This window comes from Euprymna scolopes, chromosome 36, assembly GCF_053919585.1.
Source record: "Euprymna scolopes isolate OS-2025 chromosome 36, ASM5391958v1, whole genome shotgun sequence".
NCBI lineage: Eukaryota > Metazoa > Mollusca > Cephalopoda > Sepiida > Sepiolidae > Euprymna > Euprymna scolopes.
The window spans coordinates 73111226-73124821 of record NC_136517.1 but is presented as its reverse complement, the minus strand read 5'-3'; the positions used below and the strand labels follow the sequence as shown (position 1 = coordinate 73124821).

The 13596-nt window shown below is 33.3% G+C and overlaps 1 protein-coding gene across 1 annotated transcript in view; it reads left to right on the top strand.

The window, feature by feature from the left end:
- The window catches only part of LOC145260597 (choline/ethanolamine kinase-like), a 152259-nt gene that overhangs the window by 126294 nt on the left and 12369 nt on the right, over positions 1-13596 (top strand). Inside the window, exons 4-7 of the mRNA XM_080118874.1 lie at positions 3354-3461; positions 4292-4350; positions 5032-5116; positions 9185-9293. Coding sequence (XP_079975000.1) covers positions 3354-3461; positions 4292-4350; positions 5032-5116; positions 9185-9293 — 361 coding nt within the window. The remainder of the gene's footprint in view (positions 1-3353; positions 3462-4291; positions 4351-5031; positions 5117-9184; positions 9294-13596) is intronic.

Genomic DNA, 13596 nt, shown 5'->3' with positions numbered 1-13596 from the left:
CGATAAGGTATGGCATAAAGGCCTACTTCACAAGATCTCTAGCTATGGTATAACTGGAAATGTTTTCTCAATTATTAAATCATTTCTCTCTGATAGGCTCATAAGAGTAGTGGTTGATGGGCAGAAATCAGGGACCCACAGTATTAATGCTGGAGTCCCTCAGGGGTCCATTCTGGGCCCAACTCTCTTCCTGATCTACATCAATGATCTCCCAAAACACATACTTAAATCATTCGTTGACATCTATGCTGATGACACGACCATCTATGGCAACACATCAAAGGCCGTAAATGACAAAGTTCTCTCTGATTCTCACTCTTCTGATCTTGAGCGCATGGTACAGTGGGGGAAGAGGTAGCTGGTTACTTTTAATGCATCTAAAACCAAGCTCCTATCTTTACATCATCAACGCTCTGATCCCTATGTGGCATCAATTGAAATGAATGGCTCTCGTCTTGGGGAGGCTCCATGTTTTGAAAAGCTTCTGGGTTTGACCTTTACTCCTGATCTGAAATGGAACACGTACATAAAGTCTGTTACCAAGGTCGCTGGGAAAATGGTAGGATCCTTCTACTGCTCCAGAAGATATCTCACTGCTGATGCAATTCTCTATCTATATAAAAACCAAGTATGTTCAAGGATGGAGTACTGCTGCCACATCTGGGCAGGAGCTGCTAAAAACAGGCTTTCCTGTCTTGACAGAGTACAAAATAGACTTTGTGGCCTAGTGGAGGATGCCCTTTTCTCTTCCCTGCAACCTCTCTCCCACAGAAGAGACGTTGCGAGCCTGTCTTTGTTTTATCACTATTTCTATGGCAAGTGCTTGTTTGAGCTCCAATCTCTGGTCCCCCCGCGCCAATCTTTCACAAAAAACACCCGTCTAGCTGAAACTACTGTCAATAATTTTCCCCATTCTTTATCTGTGCCTAAATCAAAATGTAGATTCCATGAACAAAGCTTCTTTCTTAGAAGTGCATGCTTGTGGGGTTCTCTTCCATTTGCCTGTTTCCCACCTGACTATAATTGGGATGTCTTCAAGTCCAACATAAACAAATTCCTGATAAACCGCCCTCTTAAGGAAGACTCTTTATCAAATCTCCATTACTAACGATTACTACAATATTATCTCATTCATTACTGTGCACGAATAACCCTTATCCCCAAGTGGCTTCCGGGCCTTGATAAGTGGTGACTACTATGTAAAAAAAAAAACAAAAAAAAAACATGGTATGGTCATAATCATCATATGATTATGATAATTACACTTCTCTCATTTTTGTTCTAAAATCGTCCCAGAGATATGATTCTCTAAATTTTGCAGAAAATGTGGATTTTTTTTTTTAAGTTAATGATAAGCATTAAAAACTGCACTATAAAATCTTTTGTTCCTTATCAAAAAATCTCTCATTCCTAAAGCATTTTAAAATATCCACATAAATTTAAAAGTTAGCCATTTTTAATTCGTGTAGATCAAATGCAAATGATGTTCTTGACATTTGATCGCATGAACAATTTTTTTTTTTTTTTTTTTTACTGAATGTGACAAATAATTGGTCTGGCTTTTGACATGATTAGACAAATTTTAAGCTGCTGAAACTCATCATCATCATCATCATCATCATCATCATCCTCATCATGTTTTGCATACAAGCATGTACTGGATGGCTTTAGGAAATTGACTTCCCAACTAACTTATCTCTTACCAGGTTTTTATTTCTTTTTCTCTCAAGCCCATCCTTATCACTTCCTTCCACATTTTCCTTGGCCTTCTCCTATGAACTAACCCTGCTACCCCAATTGTTCTCCATCTACTAATCCAAGAACTCTCATCCATTCTTTCATGTGATTATACCATCAAAGTTTTCTGTTCTGCACACCTTTATCAGATTTAATCTTCCTCGGGCGTCATCAGATCTAAGCTTATCTGTAAGAATCACATTACACATTCATGATATCATTCTCATATCATTTCTCAATATGTAACGCATATTTTAATTCTCACTGGCTAGATTTAATTTCCATACATTATCATACTGCGTTCAGATGCCTGATAAACTCTTCCCTTGATTGACAGTGTTAAAACTCTGCTGGATAATTAATGGCAGAAATACAAGAAGAATTTTACAAACTTTAATTTTGTACTAAATTTAAAGAAATGATTGTGTAAGTTGTATTTGAAGGCTATAACAATGCAGTTTTAAAAAAACAAAAAGAATCTATTTGCTACTAGACATGGTAAAAAGAATAATGTTGAAAGAGATTGTCGGACGGACTTCCTCATCTTGGTTGTTATAGTCACAATGTTTCGGCCGTTTTGCCTTCCGGCCTTCATCAGGTGTTTTGTATCGAACTGGGAAACCGTTTGTTAGGAGTCTCCAACCCAACCCTTTATTATTATTACGGAGGTACCGTGTTCGGACTCCAGCTAGGCTCTGGGACATAGTTGCTGATTCTCTGTTTTGAATGTTACTTTTCACTACCTTCGTTCAGGATTGAACTCAGAATGTTGAAAGATTTCAGTAATTTTCAATTAGAGCATAATGTGTCGAATGAGGATGCTGTTGTCGTGTCATTCTTTGAATTTTCGACGTATATTTCATCTTCAGAAAAAAAAATATATATGTACAACATTTGAGCACAAGGTAGAGTAGTTGCTAGTGTAATTGCAAGAGTTAGGATTGGATGGAGTAAGTTCAGAAAACTTTTACCATTATTAATCAGCAGAGTGTTAACGTTGTCGACAAAACAGAGGCTATCAAGCATGTGTACACAGTGTGATGATATAAAAAATTGAAATTTGGCTATTGAGGGTTGAGAATATGTGTACTGCATGGTGAGAAATGAGGTGAGAATGATGTAATGCGTAATGCGAGTCTCAAAGACAAGCTTAGTTCTGGTGACCTCAGGAATATTAAATGTTAGCAGTAAAAAGGGGTGATGTAGGGGAGACTTCAACACTATGGTCACATTGAATGAATTGATTACAGTTCTTCGTTTGTAGATGTAGAACAGTTAAAGTAGCAGTTTCAGTTCACAAGGTGTAGACCAAGGAAAACATGGAAGGAAGTGATAAGAACAGACTAGAAAAGAAAATGGAATAAAGACCTGGCCAGAGATAGATTAATTTGGAAGTTAGTTTTTAAAAGTTGTCCAATGCATCCCAGCAAGTAAAATGGATGAAGTTAATATTTATATATGGAAAAAAATTATGAGCTTTGCTGGACAGTATTATTGCATAACGGATCATAACCACTCTGATTGTATTTGAATTCTCCCTCGCATATCTTAGAATAGATTACACATCTTACAAGAATTTGACTGTATGTAAACTTTTTTTTTTCTTTTGTTTTTAGGTGGATGAGTGAAGTGAAAGAAGCGTTCCTTTGCAATGGCTTAATTAAGAATGAAAAACTTCGGAAATCATTACCTAAGAATCTAGAGAAAGAAATGCTAGACCTTTTGTGAGTATATAATGTTTTTTCTTTCCCTCTGTTTTCTTCCTTACCTTTTCTGTTTGTATAGATGTTTAGAATCAGCATACAACCTTTTAATCCTTGTTTCTTATTCAGCAGTTCAAATGAAACTTATTAAGTTATTGCTTTGTTTGAATAATGTTTTCTTGTCAGAAAGCAATGCTTTATCAACACACAAAATTCAAAGTTTTACATTGTTTTGAATTATTTGCAACAGTAACCACTTAAATAATTGTAATTTGTAAACTAATAATCCCATTATTTAACGGTTAGTACTTAAAAATTATGTAATTTTTTTTTTTTTGTTAGTGACTGCATTTATGTCAGAACTGGCAGTGTTATTAACTGAATTTCTTCAAGTGCATGCAATAGAAATAAGACAATTCCTCCTTGAAGTTGTTTCTTTATCTTTGTTGTTTCTTGCTCCCATATACTAGTTATTGTATCCTTTTTCAAGTGTCTACAATGGTAGACATAACCCAACCACTGCCACCACCGAAAATACCGAAAAAAGAATTAGCAGGAATTTTTTTTTTAATATAAATGAAAAATGATAAATGTGAGAGGGCATTAAGTGCAACAAGTTCATCAGAGACAAACAATGCTGTTGACAAGTCTTTGAATAATGACACTGACTTTAAAAAAGATTTCTTTGAAAAATTATCTTTTTAAAAAAATTTAAAAAAATTTATTTTTATTTTTTTTTTACTAAATATAAAATTTGATATTTTAACATGAAATATTTTTATTTATATTACTTTTATTTCTGTTTATTTAATATTTTCTATTTTTTAATTTTTTATTTTTTATTTTTCCAGGGATAACCTTGAAAAGATGGATTCTCCTGTTGTGTTTTGTCATAATGACTTGCAAGAAGGTGATATTTTTGTTTTTCGTTTTATAATCTCTTTTTTATTTAGTTAGTTAAAAAAAAAAATCTAAATAATTTGGTTAATTTGTAGGGTTAACATGTTCAGGTGCATTACAACACGAAAGTGCATATATAATGCATAAGATAATGGTCACTCTGTCGGCTGGATGTGAGGTTGGATAGGCAATCCTATGGTCACATCGTCCTCTAATATCTATTCAATCTGATTCTTCAAAAAATCTAAATCTTATTTGTCTCCCAAAGTAGATAAAAGGTGATGGCTGAGTGTCAATCATGTTAAGAACAAAAAAGATTACCGATGATAAAGAGTAATGTTTTTTTTGTTTTTTGTTTTTATTTTATTTATTTTTTTTTTTTTTTGAATGGTGCTTTCTGAAAGTAATGTTTCCCTCTCTCCAAAGAATTTCCTTCTAGGAGTAATGTTTCCATTTTCACTGTAAAATTTCCTTCTGAGAGCAACATGTTCTGGCTATCTGCTCACTTTGTGAAAAAAAAAAAAAAAAAAAAAACAATGATGCTCCCATTAATTCAAACCAGATTGTTTGAACCTAGTAAGTCTATTCACAAAACTGCGCTCACTCATACTTTCAGACTTATAAAAACCTTACAAAAACAAAACAGAAGTTCTTTTGTCTTTTTGCTGATGACTGTATTTATTTTTTTCAGGAAATGTGTTATGTTTAGATGTTTGTTCCGACCCTTCTAAAAAATTGACTGTGATCGACTGGGAATATTGTGCATATAATTATCGGTGAGTACATACCTTTTATACTATAATTATACTAAATGTGAGTTACTCAACGTTTGTTTCCATAAGGCTTTTTTCATGTATAAAAGCGAAAATGTGTGTTAGTGTGTCCTTTTTTCCAGGGGGCGCTCGGTTGGCTCACTCCTTAAAACTTTTTATATGCTGTTAAATCATAATATCTATGACTTAAGAATGGGGGTCACGTCTATCTTTAATTTACCCAACTTTTACGCCCTATTTTCGAGATTTTTTTCAATCGCTGCGTGTTGATTCGGCTTTTTCGTATAAAAGCGAAACTAATTCGAGGCTGGCATTGTTCCCAGCGCGATTACCGGGAACGTCCAGAAAGCAATCAGCTTTGATCAATGCAGAGTTTCTCCTTATATCAAACAATTGCTATTCAATTTGGACAATCCCCTTTTCAAGGGGAGCTGGTTTCCCCCACTTAACATTTTGGGGAAACAAAACCACCCAAAGTTGGGTAAACAAACCCCAAAAAACTGCCCTGCAGTAAATGTGTTAATTTCGCTACTTCTATTTGACCTCATTAAGTCATTAAATGCGGGCACCTGTCAATTCTGTTTCAACTTAAATAAATTCAAACGTGTTTCAGTTACTCTTTCTTGATGGCCGAGCGGGTAACATGTCATGTTTTTTTCACACTTTATTTTCCAACTTCATCTCAAGGCTTCGGGTTTGATCCTACCTACCTACCAAAACTTTTTTTAAACTACCCCCCCCCCGACACAAACACCCGGGCAATGATTTTTTTAATAAGTTTTAACATTGTTTCTTTTTACATAATATTTCAACAGGGTTATTACTTTGCTTATTCTTTTGCTTTGATTTACTGCTCCCCTCCCCACCGAGAACACACACACCTCTAAACACCCGGGCAATGCCAGGTACCCCTGCTAGTTATATATAAAGCAAAATTGTATGTCACAGCATTACAGTTGAACAGTTGATCTAAGAACTAAACTAACCATAAATTGGGAATCAGCACTGTTGAGCCAATGTCCTTAATGATGTTAAGAAATTCCTGAATCTTTATTAAAAAATTAGAAGTAGATAAAAACATTGGAAACCAATGCTTTGATATTGATAAGATCTCTTTTCCAGTTTCGATTTGCTATAGTGTTTCAGTCATTTTAATCATCATGAATCTGAATAATTTTTAATTTTTTTTAAATAAAAAAATGGATGAAATGTAGTCAATAGATGAGTATTATTTATTAACAACTACGGAAGACAGTAATTGCAGTGAATGCAGTCAGAAGATTCAGAGTTCTTATCCGTCGCGGTTACCACCTGACGAAGGCCAGAGGAATAGTTGGCCAAAACGTTGTGAAACAACAAAGAAAAGATGATAATAATCCGCAATAAATAAAATCAATAAATAATACTCATCTCGATGAATTCCAATTAAATAATATATAGTCAATAGATGTTCTTAACTTCTACTCTTGGCTATAAAAGTTGATAAACACAAACAGGTATTTCAATTAGTATATAATATTTAAAACATATTTGTTATCAAATCTTTGTATATAAAACAATGTCTGTATATTGTTTGTGCAAAAGGTTAGAAAATCTACATAAAATCCAAGTGTATTGTGCAAAATTTACCAGGGAAGACAATCTAACTGTTACTGAATTGCTGCATTATATTTATACTGCCTCTGGGATGTGTGCATTTCATGGAAATGTACACAACCCTTGGACGATTAGCATAAATTTTTCATTGATAATCAAGATTCTGAGATGTGGTATATTTTACACACTGGTTCATTAGTCAATGATAAAAGGGAAAGCTAAAAAAGAATAAAAAAAAAAATATTGCTTCAGAAAAATACAGAGAAGATTATTAAGATCTTAAAGAGCCATAGACTTAATAAACTTACAGAAAAGAAAGTATTTGAGCATAAAAAATATCTTTAGAAAAGAAAATGTTAAGTAATAGCTAAATTCCAAAAGGTTAGAGGGGGTTCCACACATGGTCAGAAGGTAAACAAAGTTCATTTATATAAAAAAAATAATACTTGCACTCTTCAATGTTATACGTAGAAAGAAGACCATGAACAAAGCTTCTTTCTTAGAACTGCTTGCTTGTTTCCCTCCCGACTTCAACCTGGATGTCTTCAAGTCCAACACAAACAAATTCCTGATGAACCGCCCCCCCCTTAAGTAATGACACCTAACCAATTCTCCAATACTATTGCTACACTATCCCTTTGATTACTGTACACACAATAACCCTTATCCCTGAGTGGCCATTGGGCCTTGATAAGTGGTGAACTCAAAAAAAAAAGGGGGGGGGCAATAATTCTTATGGGGAGATGCCCAAAGAATGCTGAGATATTTAAAGGGATAGTAAACTATGCCATAGACAGCTAAAAATAGATCAAAGATGAGCACTGAAAAACTTGGCCAGTGAACGGATTTGAAGAAAACCCTTAAGAAAAATGGACTTGCGAAGAGAGATAAACACCAAGGAATCAACAACCCTCTACATGCCAAATATCTACATGCCCCCATCTTTAAGTGACTCATGAAAACAGAACTCCTTATAACTTTAAATACTTAAATCAGATTTTAATGAAATTTAAACTATATGTATAAGACACTAATTCAAGAGGGTTTGCCAATATATCAGTTTCTTCTGATTATATAAATTGATCAAATGAAGGGAGGGGACAGTAAAACCAACAAAATTAATCTTTATATTAATACGACAGTGTGTGTGTGTGTGTGTGCTATTTTGTGTGTCACGCTTATATATTTTCTTCCAAGTGACTGTCGTTTAATTGTTATGATCTTCCATTTCTTGTAATAAATAATTTTACCAAGAATTCTTCGTAAGTTTTGGTTTTCGTTCAAGCTGATGTACCTAAGTCATGGATATATTTTTTTATTTTTTGAAATCACAACTTTATAATATATAAGAATCGATAGAAAATTGACTCTGTAATAATATATACAAAATCATAAAGTAAAATCATATTAAAGCATATTTTATGACCAGGGTACACCGAGCGTCCCTGCTAGCTTAGATTAATACTTTTGCAGTTTTAACAAAAGAGCTACAATAATATCAGAGCATCTTCATTTATACTGAACCTACAGAATGCCAACATCAATATATTACATATAAAAGAGTCCACTGTGGAGTTTCCACAGGTCTACGCTAGTAAGAGTATTATAAGCATAGTGAAAAAGTACATAATAATGATTCTCATTCAATCATGAGCAACGTCGGGTCTTTCTGTTATTTTATTATAAAAGAAAAAAGTAAATGCATTGACTAACAATGGTTGATATGCCATAAAATCTAATCATAAATATTTTTTTTAAATCTGTTAAATTGACAAAACTTTACAATCATGATATACATTTTTATAAATGCTTCAAGGGAGATCTTCAGTGATACACTACCCTCATTGCTGATTTCGGGTTTCGCATCATATCAGCTTAGAAAACAACTCTGACCTGACTCTGAATGCACTAGATCATCTCCTTCAAAGCTATCGGCTATGTGTGCCAACCCTGCAAAAAAAAAAAAAATGTTCTGAAAACCTACGACTTTTCTTTTCAACAACACGACAGTAAACATAATGCTTTATTAAAAATAAACCAAAGTAAATATTGGGAATGGCATGAAACTCAGTTCTTCACCTTCTTTCCTACTAATTTTTTTTCCATGGCTTTGATCTTTTTAGCCAAATCCATTTGGATGCAGCTAGCATTTTACTTATAATTTCCTTATAAGCACAAACCCCTGTTGCTCCCACTATGCCTGCTTTTGCATAGTGACTGACCTATAAAACCCCTGCAATCAAGCTCTATCGAGTAAAAGTGACTCTTCCATTGTTCAATCAGTTCCTAGTATTTTTCTTCTCTTGTTTGGTAATGTGATTGATTCTTCCCATGACATGACAGTTCCCAGATTATGCATTACATCGAGGTTTTTTTTTTCTGAATGCAATATCAAGTTGGATCTTAGCATTGTTTTGCCATGTGTCTAGGGAATAATTAATAATAATTAAAAAAGTTCTTTTTTCTAATTTTCAGAGGTTTTGATTTTGGTAACCATTTCTTGGAATGGTGTTATGATTATGACGTGAATGAGCCGCCATATTTTCATTTTTATGAAGACAGTTATCCAAATAAGAAACAACAGGTAAGAAGATTTGTAAACATGTCCGTGTTAAATATTGCTTTTAAATAAAATTGTCTCCTCACATAAATGAGGTTGTTCTACATCTCATCTTGTTTAAATGTGGAAAGTGATAATGTATGTACAAACATGACTAAACTCATCTCCATATATAATAAAATAGGAAAGATTATTCCCATCTGGAAAAAAACGTTATAGCTTTGCAAATGCAGACACCACATGCAAATTCAATGTGGTCAGACTACTAGCGAATATCTGCTGTAGATTTTGCACATATTATCACTCTCTTTCATCTGTTATTATAAAATCTTATATTTTTTCTTAGGAGAGTCATATTACGCAATAAGACATATTCATCAGTAGTAACACGAGTTTCATTAATTATTTTCTCCTCGATGAAACTGGGAACTTATTCTACATTGGTCACAGTTCTAACAACAGCACTGTCCATGTTCAGTTTTTACATTTACTATTACTACTTTTGTCGGATACGCTTGGAGTAATAATCCCTTCAAGTTATAGCCACTTTTTCATTGGCTGCTTACATGCATTTAACAGATTTAGAGAATCATGAAATAAACACTTGCTGAACAGTTAAAAAAAAAAAAAAAAAAATCACAAAATAAACTTTCATCGCCCGGCAACATAAAATCAGATAGTTTACGCCTTAGACAAACACCTTTTGTCATCATAACGCCTATACTTCTATTCTTACATATTGCCTTAATACAGCAATTGTACCCTTTTTATTCAACAGTGTCCAACGAGTGATGTCACCAGATTTGTTCACTTTGAGTTTTGTTTAGTCGCTGGGACTGGGCTGTTTTTTCAATGCGGGTCCTGGTTGCTGAGAGGATCCGGTCGGACAGGTTGCTACTCTCCCCACATTGCTTTTGATAGAATGCATGACCTGTTCAGACCTGGTCTCAAGTCAACGTCACTGGAAAGTAGAGGTCATTTCACATGAAAAGAAGAAAAAAAAGTTGATAATTGGGCTTATTATATGAAAATAATGATAATTATTTACTGGAAGTTATAAAACTCTGATCATTCATAAGTTTCTGACTCAAGATGCAAATGCTAGGGAACTGGCAACTTCTATTAGTAAAGTTGAGGCGATTGACCCCAAGTCTGAGGGCTTGTCTCTTTACTGTGTGGCTTTGAACCCAGTGAGATTTAAGTCAAGGGTTTTTTTCTCTGAATGGTGTTGGTCCCTCGGCGGTCATGCAGTATGTATTCAAGGTTATTTTTGCCTTTCATTATATTGAGAATCAGGCGGGCTTAACCCCGATTCTTGATCCACAGAATTTCATTTCACAATTCTCAGTAAACCAATCTCAGGCAGTTTTTTTGAAATTCTCAAGTCCTGAAAAAAATTGTTCTTTTCTTCCTCAAATCTGTATCTGACTACCACTCTCAACAGGAAGGCCCCATTCACCCTCTATTACCTTCACCATCACTCACATGGGAGGGTTCCTTATCCTTTTACTCCATTTGCAAAATCAAGGGCTTTCCCAAATGCTATTTCATACAAGTAAAAAATAAATTGGATGTCCTTTGAGAATAACCAAATACCCAAACAATAATTAATGAGCACTTGAATTCCTGTCTGCTATCTTGTTTTTCTTAACCAAAGAAACTTATAATATCTGGCCTATATTTCGGGTGACCCACAAACAAATTTAACTACCCTGAGGAATAAGGTTACTTGTTTTTCTTAACAAAGATGGCATTGAGATGAGACTTGTCAAATTGCCGAAAGTCTCCATTTCTGATATTTTTCAAGATATCTTTATAATCCAAGACATCAACTTTTAGAGTTAGTGTTTTTTGTTTGTTTTTTTAATGTTCATTTATGTCAACGCAATTACCATGGAAGGGAAACGGATTTCTCTTTTATCAATTCATTATATCCACCATCATCCTCATCATCCTCATCATCATTATTGTTGCATCCAACGATGTTGTCACAAATACCCAATTGTAGTCACAGTCACTAAATTGCCCTGTGACTTTATTGAGAGAAAAAAATATTCTGTATAGGCATTAAACAATTTTTTTTTACCAGATCTGTCCTGGCTTTGTGTCAGACTTTCACCAGGCAATGCCAGTACACAGGTTCTGCTAGTAAATAAATTTCTTTTACTCCTACAACTAATTTGTTGTTTTAATGAACTTAAGTGTAATTGATATGCTAGCTTAACCACAAGTTGTATTCACAATAGCCCTCATCCTTTTCTGAAGTTAAAAAAAATTTATGTTTTTGGTTCGTGTTCAGATTTCCTCTTATATTCAGAAACAAAATTTTTTTAAAATCTCTCTGATGTATGTACTTGCGGCAGAATGAAAATGTCATATTCCAAAAATGATGTAAATTGATCAAGTAGTTTTATTTTTAAGTAAGGAAATCAAATTTTACAAGTAAGCAAAAAGCGACTGTTTTATGATGCCATCTTGAAAAAACAACAGCAGATAATTAAAAATTGTGAGATCAGCCTTGTAATGCCTATGATTTCCCAGTAATCGCTTAAAATCATTTTAAAAATGATTTTCATTATAAAAATAAAACTACTTGATCAATTTATGTGATTTTTAAAATATTATCTTTTCATTCCATCCTGAGGATGTACGTAATAAAGATTTTTCTGTATTTTTGTTTTTTTTAATATAGGGGAAATTATGGACAACAACTAATTTTTTTTTTTAATTAAAAGAAGCGCCAAAATGCATTTGGAAGGTAAAAAAAAAAGATCTAATAACATAGTCTGAACAATATAAAGTTTTATTTTAAATATTTAAGACAGATATTTTATTTTTCTCTTTTTTAATAAATATTTTTAACAATCTTTAATAACAATTATTTTTTTTACTAATGAAATACCCACTGGCATCACCATTAGACAAATTACTAGCTTTTGATTTCCTAGTAAATCCACATTTAATTGATGGAAACTTTTGGAAGCTATTTACATTCACTCATTTTATAAATAGATTGAATCAACATTTATGGCATAACAATAAATAATTATAAATGTTGATTTAATGTTATAACAATTTGGTTTAATTATTTAATGACAAAACTGTATCATAATGATTAAATTTAACTTTTGAAATCCTACTGAAGAAATAATTTGGTAAATTAAATAGTAAAGTTTTAAAAAGATAAATATTTCAAAGCCAAACACCCCTTCCCCGAAGAGTGAGAGTTAAATGTTTGAAGGGCAGTTCCAGAGAGCTACCAATGCAATTCACTGTACTTCTTCAACCAGATTGGGTTCCTTTGGTGATCCCAATCAAGAGAGTTTGTTAACGAGGCTTGTATAAATCAGATGATGCTATTATTTGCTCGCCCTGTGTTGCTGGAAACATGCTATCGTGATCCCCATCCCTAAACCAGAGAAAGACAATTCAGATCCACAAAATTTCAGATCAATTGCATTGACAAGTTGTCTCTGCAAAACATTCAAAAGAATGATAAATAAATGACTGAATTGGTATCTGGAAACCAACAACTCAATTGCCAACCTACAAAGTGGTTTTAGGAACAAAAGAAGAACAATGGACAACATAATCCGATTGGAAATCTTTGTCAAAGAAGCTTTCCTTAAAAAAGAACATGCAATAGCTATCTTTTTTTATTTAGAAAAGGCTTATAATACAACATGACGATAGGATATAATAAAAGACCTATGCAATCTTGAATTAAAGGGCGGACTACCCATCTTGATAAAATATTTTCTATCTGACAGGAGTTTTAAAGTAAGAATCTGACCAATCCTATCAAACATAAAAATACAGGAAGAAGAATTCCCACATGTACATATTTTATCAGTCACGTTCTTTAATATAACAATCAATAATATTGTAAATTGTCTAAGCAATGAGATCATTGGCTCCTTATATGTGGATGACCTTGTAATCTGCCATAGATTAAAAAATAGTCATACTTCAGAATGCCAACTACAAATGTGCATAAATAAATTAACACAATGGGCCACAGAAAATGGCTTTAAATTTTCAACAACCAAAACGAAATGTGTCCGTTTCTGTAATCATAGGACCACAATAACCAATCTTAGAGGAACAAAAATTGAAATAGCTGACCAACATAAATTTCTGTGACTTATTTTTGACAATAAGTCCCAGAAATTTATCTTGGTCAGCTATTTCAATTTGCATCTCTCATTAAAATATTTAAAATAAAATGTTTCAAAACCCTACAACTATTAAGGGTTGTAGCAAATACTGAGTGGGGATCAGACTGCTCATCACTCTTAAAATTAAAATGTGAAAAATTAGGCTAACA